At 40.2% G+C, this 19,175-nt stretch overlaps 1 protein-coding gene across 1 annotated transcript in view; it reads left to right on the top strand.

Moving 5' to 3' along the window:
- The window catches only part of KIT (KIT proto-oncogene, receptor tyrosine kinase), a 38,756-nt gene extending 20,505 nt beyond the window's left edge, over positions 1-18,251 (top strand). The window contains exons 9-22 of the mRNA XM_062574524.1: positions 1,694-1,808; positions 3,090-3,283; positions 4,359-4,465; positions 4,563-4,689; positions 4,951-5,055; positions 5,144-5,254; positions 6,836-6,986; positions 8,835-8,923; positions 9,284-9,411; positions 11,392-11,514; positions 14,222-14,333; positions 14,430-14,529; positions 15,069-15,174; positions 16,357-18,251. Of these exons, the coding sequence (XP_062430508.1) occupies positions 1,694-1,808; positions 3,090-3,283; positions 4,359-4,465; positions 4,563-4,689; positions 4,951-5,055; positions 5,144-5,254; positions 6,836-6,986; positions 8,835-8,923; positions 9,284-9,411; positions 11,392-11,514; positions 14,222-14,333; positions 14,430-14,529; positions 15,069-15,174; positions 16,357-16,482 (1,694 nt within the window). The 3' untranslated portion in view covers positions 16,483-18,251. The remainder of the gene's footprint in view (positions 1-1,693; positions 1,809-3,089; positions 3,284-4,358; positions 4,466-4,562; positions 4,690-4,950; positions 5,056-5,143; positions 5,255-6,835; positions 6,987-8,834; positions 8,924-9,283; positions 9,412-11,391; positions 11,515-14,221; positions 14,334-14,429; positions 14,530-15,068; positions 15,175-16,356) is intronic.
- Positions 18,252-19,175: the final 924 nt, after the last annotated feature.

Below are 19,175 nucleotides of genomic sequence, written 5' to 3' on the forward strand. Positions count from 1 at the left end.
GGCATGATATTTTCCCCATTGCTTAATGTTCATTTTTTCTCTCATTTTATTTCTCTCATTTCTTGAGTAAAGTTGAGTTGTTATGTTGCCTATTACACAGCACATACCTCAAGGAATTCTTTATATGTGGATATTAGAGAAGCTAATTAAAATTTCAGAATTCAATCATTTTTAGCAAGAGTTTCAGAAGGTCAAAGTACATATATTCCATGAACTCTCACGCTACTTGAGATGTGCATTATCCAAAAGTCCTGCACCAATTGAGTAATGCTGAAAATCCATTTCAACATTTTGCAACAGTGTTTGTTTCCTGATGGCTTGCATGAAACACAGCATGCAGATTTAGGAGTGAGAGAACATTCGGTTCCTGTAACATGAGTCATGGGTAGACAGGCCATGATTGAGGACGTATGTGTGTTTTATTGCCTCCAGTTTAATCAGCAAGCAGAATTTTCCTTAAAAACTCATGCGCAGCACAAGGAAGTCTCTGTTTGCAGCTTTTATATGAGGTAAATCTGCTTTTCTCCACTGTAGTCAGTGCAGCTCGGCAGTTCTCAGGACGTTAGAAGTCAATCCTACATTTTGGTAAACTTCCATTAACTGATCATGAGCTTTTAATCTGTACCTGTCAGCTGAGCCATGTTAATGGAAGAAGCAGGCTCTATTCCAAAAATACCTTTTTCATAATTTGAAAGGAATCTAAGGTAGCTGTGGGAAATCAGGTGTCTAATTCAGGTTCTCCATGAAATAAATCTTGCTAATATTGGGCGGAACTATGTTCTTGGTCCGCTTGTATTTTTATAGAGGTCTGTGACATAGGACTAGTGTCTGTTAAGTCTGTTTTATTGCTCTGTTTTCCTGCCTTGCTCAAAACAGCAGCTCCTAGAACAAGTGCAGCGAGTAAAGCGGCGTGTCCCATCGCCAGTGGGCAATCAGCTGACCGGGCTGTTTTGTAAACTCGCAGAGCAATCACGATTTAGCGTTTAGAAGGCCAATATATTCTTCCAAATACTGGCTTCCTGAACGCACGTTCTTTCAAACACTTAGCCAGTCTGGTATTTGCGCAGTGGTATTTTACCGGGACGTGGGTCAGCCCCGGCGTCGGGCGCCGCCGTGGGGATGGGACTGTGGGAACAAGTAGCGTGTTTTTGATGTCCCACGAATCTGTGTAAGCGCTGGTCGTGTTGCACTGCGATTCCTTTTCTGGCTGTGGTGATAGTGTTTGATAAAGAGGGCAGATGTAGAGGAGATGTGGTCTGACAGATTTAGCACAGTTACACCTGTGAAGAAACCGTCCTTTGGATGTATTTATAAAGTCATCTGACACAGGAACTGGAGCTGCGCTATCGTTCAAAAGCACAAACTTCTTTGGTATATTAAACTCCTGCCTTTGCTGTTTTAGGGACTTCTATCAAACCAAATATATAGTGGAGGTAAAGTATTCTTCCGAAATCCAACCCAAGCATTCAGTATAACAATTTGAATGGATTTTCACAAATTTGCAGATAGTCACTACTAGCAGCGATGACGCAGATGAGACAGTTCAGACCCAGACGCCCTTAAAAGTGCGAAGCTCAGTTCACCTGAGTAATCCCATGGATGGTAATGCACACAAGCTGCTGAGGTGCACGACAAGTGGCAATGCAAATTATCTGTTCCCATAATGCGTGACTATCATTTGTGTTTATTGCAGCAAAACCGGAGATTCTCACTTTGGATATACTTAGCAATGATATTCTCCAGTGCATAGCAGCCGGCTTCCCAGCCCCTACCATATATTGGTATTTTTGCCCAGGAACTGAACAGAGGTGAGTTAAGTAACCAGAGTCTCCAAAAGTTATTCTAGATGTCACACTCCTAATTTATAATTTAAAACTAAGAATGTAAAATAATTTTGTAACAGGTATGTTCAAATGTTGCATCACTTTTTTTTATCGTTTTAGGGATTACATTGTTTACAGTGGTGTCTGAGGGGAAAGGAGGAGTATACTTCATTACTTCCCATTGCATTTACCCCTTGAAGGGGGAAAAATCAACATTCTCTGCTGTGGAAAAACAAAAGTCAAACTTTCTCTCTGCTGTACACCAGCTGACTTTGAAAGGTTTATATCACATGATATAAACCCCACATGACACGCATTTTGTATGTAATTTCATGGAATGACAGTTGCAGAATCACTTATGAATATGGCTGTTATCTTTTGTTTTATTGTGTAATGATATAATTTTTCAAGACACAAAGTAATTAGGTTTCTGTTCACATGAAGCATATGACAGGGTAAACAAGTCTGGAGTTATTAAGAATGAAACTTGATATCTAGTTACCAGGCTTCAAAAAAGACTGTAGAGTTTCACTGTGAAGTGAATGTTTATGAAGCATGTTTTAAGATTTTCTTTGACTTTCACTATGGTCATAGATCCCATATTAGCAAGTCACAGATTTCCCACCTATGTAATTTATTTTATGTCTAAAATAATTTTTATTTTCCTAGTAAGTAGACAGTACAGTTTTTATTTCAACTGTATGCTCATATAGTTATTCCTTTAAAAAAGAAGGTTGTGTACTTTTAACGAGTTCATGGACTGTTTCTTAGGAAAAAAAGGTAGTGGACAACAGCTTAAAAGACAAAACTGGCTGTTTTCTAGCCGCATATGAGTGGAGTGGTGCTGCATGTAGGCTGTAGATATTTTGCGCTGTAATAAAACCGTGCTTGGGGCAAGTCTTCAAGAGTAGGAGAGGACCACAACTGCTTGAAACTGGAGCTGAATATGCAGGCTCATCAGTGCAAAGGCCGTCATGGGCTTGCAGACCTGTAGGTACTGCTAGCCAAAGGAACTTGCAAAGACTTGTGGTGTCCATTTGGGTCTGTTTTGATGTATGTATCAGTTTCACCCACTGCAGAGAATAGAATGAGGCATCATGAGTATGCTGAACGTCGAGGATAAGATCTTCAGCTCAGTCCTTTTGTGGAGCAGTGTTGCTTAGTCAGCTGATGATCTGGCAGGGACTATCTAACTTAACAGCAAGACCTGTCATTCATTGCAGATAGTAATTCAGAGCAGGTAATTGACAGTGTTGTTTCCCCCAGGTGTTTTGATTCACCAACAATATCCCCCATGGATGTGAAAATCAGTTACACAAATTCCTCGGTGCCGTCCTTTGAAAGAATTCTAGTTGAGAGCACCATCAACGTCAGCTTGTTCAGGAGCACCGGCACCGTCTGCTGCGAGGCCTCCAGCAACGGGGACAAAAGTTCAGCTTTCTTCAACTTTGCTATTAAAGGTAACGAACCAGACTACAGTATAAACCACAGTTAATGTTGGTGCCGTTCAGCTCTTTCCATCATAAGAGAATTAACACTTTCAGTGTGTTAGCTTTGCCATAATAAAACTTACAGTACTGTGCCTGAGTGCATGATAACATATTAAACTACATTTTCTTACTGTCAATGCATTACTTTTCATTTTTCAGTAAATACAGTGGTATAGTCTATTAACTGTTCCAAAACTACTAGCTGGTTTTCTTCTGTCTGCAATGAGATCTAGCACGGACACAAACCACCTACGGCATTACAGTGGGTTATTCTATCTCTCTCTCCCTCTTTCTTTTCCTGTCTTTGTCAGCTCTTTCAAGGAAAGACTGCAATTTTTTTTCTATTTTTTCACAATGTCTAGGGAAAACAGAGTCTCAATCTTGACTGGAGCCTAAAGGCCTTGGTCTTGTAAAAGAAGTAACAACAACTTACTGCAAAAGGGCTTAAGGGTTTTGTCATCCATAGCAGTATTTGTGGGTTTGCAAAAATAAAAGAAACCACTAGAACACAGATGAATGGAAACCTATTTGTAAATTTTTGCTCTTTTTTGCAAGATCAGATGTTCTGCTTCTTTTTTTTCTGTTACACTCAGGTAAAACATATAAACAAGCAAGCCAAATTTGGAGCATATTGATTCTATTACAATGGTATTCCTTTACTACTTTGCAAAACCTCTGCTTGCCAGGATAATGTTGTAGAGATCATACTTGAAAAACTGGATTTTAAGGAAAGTCTCACTCAAAAGCTTCTGTCTTTAATCTATATTGACTGTGATCATGAGAAAGCCCTGCATTAATTGGTCTTGGTTTCATGACTTCTAATTTGATGAAGCTGGGACGGGTGAGGAAGCAAACTGCATGGTTTCTGCGCCTCCTTAGGGTTCACTCAGCAAAGTGATTCTCATGTATTTGGAGCACGTCTGGGAAAGCAAAAACCCCAAACCTTGTTCAGTGTGGAAGAATCGGGAAAAGATTTTTCACCTGAATCTTCTTAATATCGTTTTTCTTTTTCAGTATTTAAGCAGAGTTTTCTGTTTCTTTCCAGAACAAATCCGTACTCATACCCTTTTCACACCCTTGCTGATCGCATTTGGAGTAGCCGCAGGACTGATGTGCATCGCAGTCATGATTCTGGTGTACATATATTTGCAGGTAAAGTCAGAAGCTCCTTTGCCTGAGTTACTGAAGTGTTTGAAATATGAAGCAACTGCATGCTTCAGTCGTGACAGCCATTCTCTTTCCTTTCCAGAAACCCAAATACGAAGTTCAGTGGAAAGTTGTTGAAGAAATAAATGGGAACAACTATGTTTACATAGACCCAACACAACTTCCTTATGATCACAAATGGGAGTTTCCTAGAAACCGGCTGAGTTTTGGTTAGTTTAAATTTATTTATCTTCTTCTGCAAGGTGAAGCTTTCAGGTCTCATAAAAGGAGATCACGGTCAAACGCAGCAGAGTTTTGTCAAAAAGACATTATGCAGTAACGATCATAGTGATAATTGCTCATAATTACCTTGGGAGAAAAAGCAAGTAGGCATATGTAGAATAGCTTCCTTGATGCCATAAATAAAATGTTGAACCTTTTATGAAGAAGTGTTCCAAGTTGTAATGCAATATTTTGTTTGGTTTTATTAGGCAAAACCCTTGGTGCTGGAGCTTTTGGAAAGGTAGTTGAAGCCACTGCTTATGGTCTGTTTAAATCTGATGCTGCTATGACAGTAGCAGTAAAAATGTTGAAACGTAAGTTGCTGTAATATATCGTACAATTTTTTTCTAACTTCCTTCTGCTAGGAGTCTTATTTACTGAACGTTGTATTTTGCCTTGCAGCAAGTGCCCATTTAACAGAAAGAGAAGCTTTGATGTCAGAGCTTAAAGTCCTGAGTTACCTCGGTAACCACATTAATATTGTGAATCTACTTGGAGCTTGCACTATTGGCGGTAGGGTTACTGATTTTTTTTTTTCTATTCCTTTTTTTGTATGTGGTCAGAAGGAGGAACTTGTGAAGAAAAATCCAGTACTGTTAACTATAGAAATCTTAAATGCTTGCTTAGATGGTTCACAGATCGTCATGGCTATCATCATGTATGGCTTAAGTTTTTTCTCCACCACCCTGTTTCTCAGGAATGAGAAAAGATATGTGAATTGGTTGCTTGTTGGCATCTTAGATGAAGTCAACAGGTTTGTTTTGTATCATTCTCCAGTGTTCTGCTTAAACTGTTAGCGTATTTGTTAATGCATCATTAAAGTTACAAATCTAAACAATAAAAAGTTGAGAAAAGGAATTTCCCAAATAGTGTTGCACGGCCCAAATGTTATATTTAAGAATACTGGCATTAATATTATAATATTATTCATTATTAACATTAGTAGTATATTTATTTTCTGCTATAATAAAAGCTATAAACTAGTTGAAATGTCAATACAGAATGGATACAGCCCTGTTCCTTAAGAACCATAACACTGCTTTTTAATTTATGTGCATTTTAATAACAAGATGACATTCTTTCTTACACAAATATTTGCTCTCCCAAGTTTTTGTTCCATTTTTCAAAGAAAAGGAGCTTGTAAAAATTCAGTGCTTTAGACAGAAGCACAACATTTCTCAGTTCTGCATTTAATGTTTTAAAAATAGGATGAAGCAAATTTTGTTTAAGTGATCAACAAAGCAGATTCCCTGGCCTAAGTGCATATCTATTTCACACAGCTGCAAAATCATGGGGACTCTAAGAAAATCCTGAGATAATCACTGTTTTTGTCATTACAGAACCTATAATTATTAACTGCAGAAAAATAGAAGTAAACTGTTGAGGTTAGGAAATGGTGGAAGAGAATAACCTTACAGAAATAACATTCAGCATGATTACATATTCAAGTGTCATAGCTGTAGTTATTCACTCAGAAAACATATATTTGATCTATAAACATCCGCACTGGAGATGACTTGTTTCTCCTTTTAGATTTCATTTTAATATTCGAAGACCTTGTGCAATGTAGTTTTCTGTCTCAGCAGGCTGTTCTGTTTGAATGATTTTTCCTATTATACTGCAGAATATAACACTCTACATCATTTCCAAAACATTACTGAAGGAGTGTGAAGCTCTACTGTAAACAGAAGTGAATCAAAAGGATTAATGTTTGAAGCTTGAATTACTCTAACGTTTGGAACAAATAACTTCCTTCAGGAAGTGAGCAAAATCAAACAGATGTGTCTGGCCAGAACCGTTATCACTTGAAGAGAGGGAAAAAGACTTATTTGTTTAATTTTTGTATAATGCAATACTATTGAGGGGAAAAAAATTAATTGGGAGTGACTCAGCTTTAGCTGGACAGTAGTTACTGATCTGTGAAAGGGAGGATGTGGAGGTTACTTTTCTATAACTTTTCAAGTCTAGACAGTGTTGAGTAGTGTGATTTTTAATAGCCTGGCTTGTGTGTTTAGCTGAATGCTATTTTTATGTAAGGTTTTACGCTTTGAAAACAATGCTCACCTGCTTTCTCAACCTCACGTGCATCTCCAGGTCCCACTCTGGTGATCACAGAATATTGCTGCTATGGTGATCTTTTGAATTTTCTGAGGCGGAAACGAGATTCGTTTATTTGTCCGAAACATGAAGAACACACAGAAACAGCGGTTTACGAGAACCTGGTGCACCAGGCAGAGCCTGCAGCGTAAGTATGGCCTGCTGAAACATACCTGTGCTCTGAGAAATACAGAAGGAGGGGATATCAAAGTTTATTAGCGATAAGAAATTTGGAAACCTTTCCTGCAGCAGGCTTTGAAGATTCTTTGCTGTGCGAGAAAACAATTTAATTAAGGAGATCGTACAGTGGGTCATTTATTCTGACAGAGCTCAGTTTGTTGTATGTGCTCTGTGTTTTACTTCTTTATCAAATTTGCTGTAGTTATTTCATGCAGCTCCTTGGCTCCAATCTTAATATGTATTTGTGTTTATCATTACTGTTAATCATTGGCAGCACTTGTTTAGCAGCTTCAGTAACAATTCCCCCAGTGTTGTGATGTTAATATTTGGAGCTCTTGTAAGTTCCTGCCTTCAGAAATGAGTTTTTACAACAAAAACAGTGCCTTACTGTATTAGAGGCAAGCTGTCACTGATAGTTCACTGGATTTTGTGATAATGCAACCCGTGTCACCACTCTGAGATTGCTCCTGCACTTTTATTTTGTAGTTACTTCATCTATGTATTTTTCACTGTTCATTTTAGATACAAGCCTGGTGTTTTCTTCAAGTACATTGCCAAGCAGATTTCCTGCTAATTCCTTCTTTTCAGAAAATAAAAGAGAAATAATTTGCCAAAGCTGTTGCAATAACCCATCCATTTCTTGGTTTTAGTCTCTGTGTTGCCTCAGTGGGTCCATTACTCTATGTCAGCAAACACAACTCAGAAGAACCAGTAAGTCCCTTAGGAAGTTCCTTGTCCCAGCGAGACATATTCATAGCACGGCCGTACGTGCCGCGACAGAAAATGCGTAGCTCATGATACCGCAGATGGGTTTAAAGAAATGGCTCCTTTTCATGAGGAACACGAAGCTATGGTTTTCCACAGGTGTGTTTCCTCTTCTGAGTGTAAGTTAGAGAGAATCCCAGTGCACGAGCGTACTTCGTAAATTGAGGTAGTAACAGTGGAGCATTGACCAAATTCTTGTACGCGCTTTTGCTGTAGAGTTGCAGCTGCTAAACGCTCCAGAAGTGTTTGTGGCTTGGTGGTGACTAAAGCTATTGGTGATCTCGTAGCTACTTCCCATGTTAGCTCTGTGGCTGCATTTATTGTTCATAAAGTAAATAGATATTTTAGGATAGGGAAGGGCTTTCTGTCTGTGTGAGCTCTAACGGCATGGTTTTGTTCATCTAAGTGAAAAACGCTGAAGCTCGTCCATTGTTTCTAAAGGTGCCTGACTTCATATTTATAAACCGTATAATATGAGAATCTGTACAGTTGAATTATAAATAAGAAAATGAGCAATAAGAAATTTAAAAAATATAGCAGATCGCTGTCCCAGGCCTTGGCTTATTCTTTGAAATCTATGTGAATCTGCTTTGGAACTTGTGAAGCTCTGAATTTAACTGGTTTTTTTTGTTTATTTGTTTGTTTGTTTCTTACCGTTTTGTCTTCTGCATCCCAATTGCTCCATGAATCACTGGAATACTGTGATAGAAGTTGTCCTAAGTGAAAGAAGGAAGCATTAGCAGATCCTATAAAAACATGTGGCCATTAATTTATAGAGACTTTAGTCTCGATAAACTGTTCACATGTGAAAGGTTTTGTTTGCTTACCTGAGCCAAACTCCTAACTTTGAGATGCATCGTAAATTCTCCTTACGACCATTTCTTTCCATATAGGCCTTTTCTCATCTTTTTTTAGACACCTATGATTTTCCAATATTATTAATTTGTGAAGCATTATATTCAGAAAGTTGATTTAATGTTGACTTTTTCTTTGAGTGATTTTTGAGACTTTCTCACTAAATGACATTTCATGTCACCTGCTGCCTCTACAGTGATGTTGTCAATGAGTACATGGACATGAAACCAGGAGTGTCATATTCAGTCCCACCAAAAGCTGATAAAAAAAGACCAGTTAAGTCTGGTAAGTACAATAGTAAGAAATCGTATCTGCTGCTTGGAGTGTAGAGAAGAAGGCTGTATGGATTTTTTCAATTTTAGAATACTTCTTTTCTGTTGGATGTGGACAATTAATACCCATTAATTCTCATACCATTGGTATGAGAAGGGTTAAAAAAGAATAATATGCTAAATTACAATGTCCTGTGCTTTTCCACAGTTATATGAAGTACCAGGATTATTTTTTACTACTTGGCAATAGGTTATTTCTGTGGTTTTAGTCTGGTACTTGTTCAGATCATTGTTTTGTTTAATGTAAAACAAAGCTGTTTCTCTGTGGTTATACATAGTCCACTCAAAAGCTTTTGGTGTTTGTATTGCATAGGATCCTACACTGATCAGGATGTTACCCTTTCTATGTTGGAAGATGATGAACTTGCTCTAGATGTTGAAGATCTACTAAGCTTTTCTTACCAGGTGGCAAAGGGCATGAGCTTCCTTGCCTCTAAAAATGTAAGTTAAAAATTTTTGAGAGCTGGACAGAATCTAGATTTCTGATTTCCTTTAGCATCACTTGTCATATTTTAATGTAGTGCACATATTTAAATGCTATTCTTTTTAACAAGCACTGTGAACTGAGATGCTTCTGATACGTGAAGCTTCGACCAGTCTTGAAATTCTGTACTGAGAAGGGCTCATCTGCCAGAAGTGATCTTTCCTTCTATAAAACAGGACATAGGACATACAGTAGTCAACATGAAGCAATGCATGTCCATCGTTCAGGCCAGTAGGATTACAAGCCTTGTTCATTAACAGAAAGTGCTCATTGAAATGTCAGGAGAGGAGACAGATGAGAGGAATTGCAGTGAAATATGTGTGCTGCACCCTGAAACACCATTAAGATACCGTGTGGAAACAAGTTCCTGTGTTTGGTCCTCTTGGGTCGTTGTGTTCAAACATGCCCTTAGCTGAAGCTGCTTTGGGCAGGTGGGTGAGTTGCCTCGAGTTTACCAAAGGAAGCCCTCAGAGAAGGGCAGCCCACGCAGACCAGCAGTGCAGAGTTCCCAACTGCTCTTTTGCAATGTGTCAGGGCTCAGCAGCATAAAAGTGTCTTTGTGGGGGAGTCAGGATATGAGTCTTTCCTGGAGGTATGATTCCCCTGAGGAGCACACGGTGTCTCATCACAAGACAGTTCTTCCTCCAGTGGACAACATCTATATACAATAACAAATGCACTGCTTCTGGAGGAATGAAGCAGAGACTCGCTGGATATGTGGCTGTTCCTTCACTTTACTCCTGCAGTGCAATTACGCTGTTAGCTTTCCACGTGCAAAGTGAACTATGTTTTGGACTGGGATTTGATGGAGAGTCCCCCAAAACAGTAATTGTCATTAAAAATAGTTCCTCAGTGCACACACGCAAAGGAACAGAGATTAGGTTGGTCATTGCAACCCACAGTTACTATTTGCTGATTTTGAATTGATCAAATCTTCCGATATTTTAAGTGTTTTTTGCATGGAATTCCTTAAATTTTGGATTTTAAGGAAAAAATGAAAAGGAAAAATGGAAGCATCTTTAGCTGTTTATAGACAACTGTGTCCTGCGTGTTATATGCAGTCAGTAAAGCAAGAGCCTCAGGCTGTGCTTTCTGTAGTAGACGGAGAAAGACAATTCTGTTAGAGAGCTATGTCATTTCATAAATGCCCTCCACAGTTGCGTAGAAAGAAAATATGACTCCTGGTAAACTCAACAACCCTTCTGTAGCTGCAGTTACAAATACATGCATACTTCTCAAATGAAAGCTGGAAGATAAGCTAGCTAGGTCATTAAACACATCACAGTGTTCATTAAAAGATAATGGCACGAGAAAACTTGGAGTATTTTCAAAGACTTAGACCTGCTCATAAAGCTCTCCTAGGCAGGTCATGCTTTAAGTCTTCCAAAAGAGTATTTTTGAAATGGGTGTGAGTCTCCTAACTTGTGTGCTTTGAAATTGTTACCACGATCTTCTATATTTTCAGCTTTTCAACTCTTCCCCCTCAGCCACAGCAGTGGCTTAGTAAAGGATTGGAATTGTTTTAGAATCAAACCACATTTACCCCTAATTTGTCCTATGTTAGGAAACAAGCCAATGATATTTTGATAAAAAAATTTAAGAAAAAATTCTATCCCCAGCATAGAACAAATACCTTAAACTTTAGCTGCAACTGTGAAATGTTGGAAAATTTGAAGTGACTGCAAGTGGTCTTTTCTAAAAGAAAAGCATACACAACCTTACCTATGTGGATCAATAGCATGAAAGTATTAGAATTTTTAATCATCTGAATAAGCTTCCCAACACATGGTTTCGTTTTGACTTTCAGCTTACCAAAAATGCATAATGCAGTATTTCGTATTTCGTATTTCGTAGCATATAGCTACGAAAATATGCAACCAAGCAGTAGTGCTTTAAGGATATTATAGAATAACTTTGTTTGTCTGTCTGTTATTTAGTGCATTCATAGGGATCTGGCAGCAAGGAATATTCTCCTCACTCATGGTCGAATAACAAAAATCTGTGACTTTGGCCTGGCAAGAGATATAAGGAATGATTCAAATTATGTGGTCAAAGGAAATGTAAGTATATATGATACTTCACCAATCTGAAATTCAGGGAGTTCTTCTATATTCTCTTGACTTGCAAAGAAAGTGTTTTCTTAGTTAGACCGTATCTAGACATCCCAAGTCTGATATATATCTGTGCTGACCAGGGCCAGAACTGTGAAGAGGGGCAGTTCCTGACCTAGATACACGTGTTGACAAATGTGTAATATATACATGCTGTTATCATTGAAAAAACATGCTTGTAGCTGATTTTGTGTTATACTGGAGGAGATGCTTTTGTTGCACCAAAATAAAGTGTAGTCTTTCTGCTATATCTGAACATACTAAAAGCTACTATTCTGTGAGTACTTTTAAGCTTTGCGATTGGAATATTCTTGTAGATCAAACCTAAAAGTAAGTACTTGGAAACTTTTGCTCTGGGCATTGCTGTTTTTGTCCATGTCTGAAATAATGTATTTTAAAAATATCTAAATAACAGGCTTTTGCATCCTTTTCTTCGTTGTGAAATGTTACTCAGACAACAGAAACAAGATCTTAGAAGTTGAATTTATTGGTTAGGGTATAATGGGAAGCAAAGAAGCCTTAATTTTTCTCTGATTACATATACTTATTCTAGCCTTTTATGTGTAATAAATATGGCTTTAACTTGCAGCTATAGCTCCTACCCTGTAATAGGTAAACATTAGTTGGAATGAGACATAATATTTTGATGAGATAAGCTTAAAACCACGTATGCAGAAGAGTATCAATTGCACTAGCATCTCCTGGGCCTTTGCAGAGGTACAAAGACTCTTTGAAGTCATGCAGATTATATTGGCAGTGCTTGAAGTTGCCTTTAAAATGCAAGAGCAGTAAAAAGAGGCTTACTGCAACAGAAAATTTAGCCTCTCTGCAGTTTAGCTGGAGAAGTGTGCTGGGAAGGTGATTTGCCCACAGGTATTTTGCCTCTCAAACAGATTTTTGCTGTTATGTTACTGTCTTAATTCCACTTCAGATATGTGCACCCATCCACTACCTTCAGAGCACACACATTTTGATTTGTTCAGTTTTTAAAAGAAGCAAAGATCTATGTTCAGCACAGCAGCTCCCTCACTACCCCCCGTCTGATTGCTCAGCAAAGTCCGAAGTTGGCCTCTAGTTAAGGGCTTGACAGCACAAACCGCAGGATGCCCATCTGGGCTTTTGTCAGGCTGGAAAAGAAAGAAAATCCCACAATTGAGCATTTCTCAAAATCTCAAAAAACTGATGGTTTTTGCCACACTCCATTAACCTCTCTTCTAGGCACTTCAGGTGTCTCAGACACCTCTGCTGTCCCCCAGCAGTCCCTCAGGTCCCAGGCAACCAGAGCAACCCTATTACAGGCTGCAGGGGCTGGAAGGAAAGTTTTATTTGTTGTCTTCAAAACCAGTGTTGGTGCTGGTGCATTGTATGCCTGGAAGTTGAGGTGAGGGAACCTCAGGAGTCCAGATAATTCAGGAATGACTCTCCTGGCAAAGCATTGAGCGACATTTAGTGTTAAGAAGGCAGTTTTCAGGCTCAGTGTCAGGTCAGGAGCTGCTTGATCCATCGTAGGATTGGGAGGTACAGACCAGCTGCTTGCAAGGGAAGTGGGCAGTAAATAATTACATTTTACTTGTCTAGACTGTACTTTAAATTTACCGGATTTTACTTAACCCGACGGGGTCAGAAAAGGATAGGCTGCAGCCACCTGGGGAGAGAGGAAGCAGTGGCTACAGGGGGCATCTGGTAGCATCTGATCTTAAACCAGGCCAGGAGCCCTGGGGCATTACTGGCCTGGACACTGCTGGGAGGCAGCACCTTGGCGGAGCTGGGGGCCTGGGCACGCGGAGTGCCTGCTGTCTGATATTCAGGACACACAGACCTGTGGTTGCCTCGCTGTTGAGCTGCATGTTCTTACGTTAGGCAGCTGATGAAAAATCCTGCGTGTCTTCAGCCTCATTTCTTCTCTTTTCCATTTGTCTGCTTTCCAAACCTATCTCCTTCCTTTATGAGACATCAAGGCGCTTCTCTATGATATGGCTGAAATACATGTTTGTACGTATTGTTGCAAGATGACTTAAGAAGAGATCTGGTTTCTCCTGTTACAGGACAACTGCTTAGGACAGAGGCTTAACTGGCTGCTCCAGTCAGACAAGAAAAAGGGCAGAGCAGGGAGAGGAAAACAGAAGCAAATCCAAATGCTTTCTATGCGTTTTCCCTTTCCTCTGCTCCAATTAGCATTCCTGAGGAATGTCTGTTCCCACATGAACCTTTGCAAATTGTCAGTATGTATTTTTTTCATGTGAATTTTCAGTTTTTTTCTGATACACTGTTAACTGAGTATGTGGAGCTTTTCAGTGATAGTTAGGATGGCCAGTCCACAGAAGGAGGCTTGTATGTTTGCATAAGGAACGGTGCCATGTTTACACATACTATTTCACTCTGATTTCCTGCCATCCCTTATAACCAGACGAGGGGAATCACACAGTATGCAGAAAATCAGAGTGCAAGGTATTGCACAAGTCTGGTGGACCCGTAGAAAGACGGATCAGTAACTGTGAAGCACTTGTCCTTCTCTCAGGAGGATATCTTGGCTGGATACTTCTGTCATTTAATTAAACAAGTATTTAAAGCACATAAGTATCAGAAGTTAATTTTATGTTATTAAATTTTACACATTATGTCCATTATCTCACTTGAATCTCTTTTCCCTGGAAAGGCTCGACTTCCAGTGAAGTGGATGGCACCTGAAAGTATTTTTAATTGCGTTTACACCTTTGAGAGTGATGTCTGGTCTTATGGAATATTGCTGTGGGAACTCTTTTCTTTAGGTAAGCCGCTTGGAGATTTGTGGTTTAGGAGATCCGTTTTCATCTTGATTTTATTCCTGATGCGGAGATGACATTGCTCACTTGTCCTCTTAACAGGAAGCAGCCCGTATCCAGGGATGCCCGTGGACTCCAAGTTCTATAAAATGATCAAGGAGGGATACAGGATGTTCAGCCCCGAGTGTGCACCACCCGAAATGTAAGCAAACAGCCCGAACCGCTAATCACCAAACGGGCCTGTGTTGTTGCACGCGGTGCAATACACTCTTGCCTTTTAACTTCTGATCACTTCACCATGGCATCTGCTCCGTGTGCTTCAAGGATTGACATATCACAGAGCATACTAAACATTTTTATTTCAGAGAAAGCAGTAGGTAAGATGTATCGTCGAAGTACACAACGTCTGCATTTGTGCTGTTATTTCTTGACTGCAAGGGGACTGGCCACTTACCTTCCTTCTGAGCCATCCCTAATTCGCTGTTTTGTAAACAGACTGGCACTTAGCAAGCTGTCAAAGAAAACTGTGCCCAGAGCCTGTCCTTAGTGTTGAGTCCTTTGTTGTCATAAGCACAGGTGTTAACAGTACTATTTCTAGTTTTACAAGCCATTTAAGCAAGTTAAATGGTGAGACCTGGTCACACTTTTCTGCCTATTCCCTCTCTAAAAGTAGTAGTAGAAACAAGACAACAGCTCTCAGAATTCCCTCCCCGGCAGTAGTTAATTTTAGCATTTTTGCAGGTATGACATAATGAAGAGTTGCTGGGATGCTGATCCTTTACAGAGACCCACATTTAAACAAATCGTCCAGCTGATCGAGCAGCAGCTTTCAGATAATGCCCCCCGGGTAAGTGTGGGCTCCTTATGGCCCATCAGTCTTTTGGGGTCAAAACTGTTTCAAGCAAGACCTTAGACTAGAGCTGGGAGGAGCAAAGGACCTCCGCGCTTCATGAATTTTCCGCTGTTATTTGTGTACTTTTGCACTGTGAGCTTGAGTGGCAGGAATGATCTCTGTGCTACTCAGGTCGGCTTGGTTGCACCGTTTCTCCCCAGATGTGCAGCAGTTGTCTAGGCCTATACACTGAAAAAGGTACCAGCTAGCAAGCGGTCTTTGCATGGTTTGATGTTTCACACTCAAAATATACCTGCCACAACAATTTTGATGATAAAAAATACAGTGGTACCTCATAAATTCATCGTATCCTAAATTATGAAAGCCTCTGTTTATCTGGGAGAAATCTCAGAAGTGAAGAGTATTTGGCTTTTATTTGAAGAGCTTTCTGGGTAAAGGAGTTGAGCTTTTTCTGCTGTTCTCTCTCTTCTCCGTTACTTCACCTAGCAATATTTATATAAACTTGGAGGTATGTGGTGACAAACTAGTTACTATATGTGTTGCTCTTTGGACCATTCTCTAGTAAAACCTTTCCTGAGAGGGTAGCTGGATAAAACAGTCCAAAGAAAAAGTCAAGGCATGTCCGAGACTGGGATTTTCTCACCATAACGTTGAGCGTTACTGGATTTTTAAAAAGGAAGATTTAAAATCTGGCTTAAAAATAAAGCTTGTGCGGTCTAGATGCCTTGTTTGGGCACAAAGTACACGGCTTCCTGAGAATTTGAGAAAAGAGGAAACCGAAAGCTGTTGGTGTTAATTGCACCCTGTAGAATATTTTTGGCAGGTGCAGGCATTACTGAAACAAAAGTAAGAATGTTAGCAATGTTCCTGGGGTAATACTAACAATAACCTGAGCTGCATTTTTTTTTCAAACGTAGCTTAAATTTAGTGTGCAGTTGCATGCTGCAGTGTTTTTAATAATTGAGATTGGGGTTCTTGACTCATTTAAAGAGCAATTATGCCCAAGACCTTTTGAAATTCTCTGTCTATATTTGTGTAGAAACATCCGAGCTGGGTGTCTTTAACATGTATACATAGCATAAACTGGGAAGTTGCTGGCAAAGGAGCGATTTCTGAGTGTGTATGAATGAAGGGAGCCTTCTGCCCAATACTGACAGCGGTCTTTGGGCTCTGCAGGTTTACGCAAACTTTTCAACTCCACCTTGCAGTCAAGGAAACGCTACAGATCACTCCGTGCGCATTAATTCGGTGGGTAGCAGCGCTTCCTCGACTCAGCCTCTCCTGGTACGTGAAGATGTTTGAAAGAGGAGTTGGTGGCTGGAGCAAGAGGAGCCCGGATGGATTTGCTGTTTGTATTTTGCAGGGGGTGAGAGAGGGATGACTTCAATAATTTCTCATACTTTTACTCACTACTTCCACCGTGTAGCTGAAATGTTGTTGTAATACTGTCCTTTACCACTCACTGTTACACATAAACTTAATCTGCCAAGCACGGTTACAGGCGTCATTGCAATGTTAACTGAAGCTGTATATATGTTGCTATATTGTGTGTATTTGCGGTAGAGAGCCAGATCTGAAGAAAAAAACAGAAAAAAAAATAATCGTGAGCCAAGGTGTGGAATGAGATGACTACAGATCAAACCAAATCTGCAGCGGTCCTGCTCTGGATCTGTGCCTGGAAAGCGTTTCATCATTTTTCTAGTTAACTTTATTTTGCTGGGTTTAAGAAATAAATTAATACAAAGCTAGTTGCTTTGCAGGCCCCTTCCCACAGGCAGCCGTGCCTGCGAACCGTTCCCAGGCGGATGCGGCGAGGGTGCTGGACGTGCCGGGCCATGGGGACGAATCCCTGCGGCCGCAAAGCCTCCCAGGTGCCGGGGGATTCGAACCGGCGGCCGAGAGGGCAGCGCAGGCGGGCGCGACCCCGCCGGGGAGCCGGAGGCAGAGCGGAGCGCGGCCCCCGAAGCCGGGAGCCCGCGGGCACCCTGCGCCCCGGCCGCGGCAGCGGGAGGGCTCAGGCACTTGTTTTGCTCGTAGTTGCATCCAAAAGTGGTCACCGAAGATAGGTGGGTCAGTCGAAATACCGGAGAGCCGTTTATGACGAACCGCGTGCGCGGAGGAGAGGCTGTTTAACGGGTCATCTTATCTAAAGGAGAGCAGAAGCTCCAAGTCCTCTCCTGAGAGCCCTTCGTTTATCTTCCCGTGCCCAGGTGAATATTTCTAACTGGAAAGGGCCATTCCCTCCCCACCCCGGTGGTTTCGTCTTTCTAGCTCTATCGTAGCGCTGGGACCACAACGGAGGAGAAGAGCTGCACTGGGAGGCGTTGGGGTCGGTATCTGTCGAGCCCAGGATTGTGCTCAAGTGTTTTATAGCCCCTTCCCTTCCCATCAGAAACACTGCTAGTTCTTTCCTTCCTTCGTTTCCGTCACCTATAAATTAGCAAATGCATTGAGAGGAGCATTTCAGAGGCAGAGTACCTATTTATTTACAATGCACTTAAGCACTCTGTAACTTATACTTTACCAGGATTTTGGTTGAGTTTACATTCATTTCAAATGTGTAACTAACTGCCCAGATGCAAGATAGTTGTAAATAAACACACACTGGTAGTATATTTTAGGTTATATGGAATACCACACTCTTTATGTGACTGTGCATTTGGTTTATTGCTGCAGAAATTTGTCTTTCGAAGCTAGTCAGAAGTTAGCCATTTGCACTGAACTTACCTAGGCTGTTGCACCTTTCCAAAGTTAGCCGGTTGTTTGGAGGCACTCTTATGCATACTTGTTGTTGAGCATTTTCAGTTTAATGCTATAAAAGCTCTTTCGTAGTGTGTTGGCTTTCAGAGCAACTGTAGACAAACTAGTTGTTATAATTATAGATGTCTCGGTACTTTACGGACACTTAGCTGAAAGAGGTTTTGGGTTTTTTCATTCTTGAAATTTATATTTTTATAATTTGGGGATTTTTGAAACTTACTTTGCCATGGCTTGGTGTTTTGAATGGTTTTATGCATTGTTCTTGTAAATATGGAAATGTAGCAATAATGTCCTTTTGACTATTCTCAGTCCTTGAGTCTCAAAAATATTTTTATATATATATATATATATATGCAAAAAGTATATGTATAAATATGTAAGTGTTTGAAAGTTTATGAAACACTTATGGATATGTTGCTCAGTTGTAGAATTACAGTTCAGAAAAGTTCAAATAAATTTGTAAATATGTATTCAGATGCTGCTGTGTACTATGTTAAGATGGAATATTTTCATGTAAGTCTTAATAAATTCTTGGGTTGAAGCAAAATCAGAATGTCTGGCCACACAGAGGTAAAGTTTGGAAATCTGAAACATTTTGAAAATATGTGCCAGAAAACGTTGATGTTTATTCTTTATGAATGCTCTTTACCTGTGAGCATATGGGATAAATACTTTGACAATCAAGTACAGCTTTATTTTATAGGAATTTTGCAACTAGAAGATTGATCTAGTAGACTGCTGATGCAGTCTGTGTGTCACGAGTGGGAGTATTTAAAATTGAACTAAAATATCTGTATGTCACTAAGGGTATGGTCTTAAAAGGAGCTGGAGCCTGCTGAAGGCGATATGCTGAGTATTCCCTCTTTGCTCACGCTCATATGCACGCACCCTGCAGCCCTCCTGCTGCCGGCGCTAGGGCTCGTGCTGGGCTGTCCGTGCGCGATGCCACGAGGGAGGACTCCTCCATTTCACTGGGAACAGTCTTCGAGCCTGGGCGCAGCCCCTTTTCAGCAAGGTTTTGGGATTTCAAACAGCTTTGGAGAACATGCAACTTTATTAATTTAATGATCTTCTTTATTGAGTCAGTTCCGTTGCCTCGTGTTGTTTTCCCACAGATAAGGCCTGTTTTTAATGGTCTACATTTCCTAGTGAAATCAGAACTGAAGAAATGTCCATGAAGCTTAAATTGAGAACAAGTAGCAACTGCAATATACACCTAGTGCTGCTTGAGTTGT

This window comes from Rhea pennata, chromosome 4 (assembly GCF_028389875.1).
Source record: "Rhea pennata isolate bPtePen1 chromosome 4, bPtePen1.pri, whole genome shotgun sequence".
Lineage (NCBI taxonomy): Eukaryota > Metazoa > Chordata > Aves > Rheiformes > Rheidae > Rhea > Rhea pennata.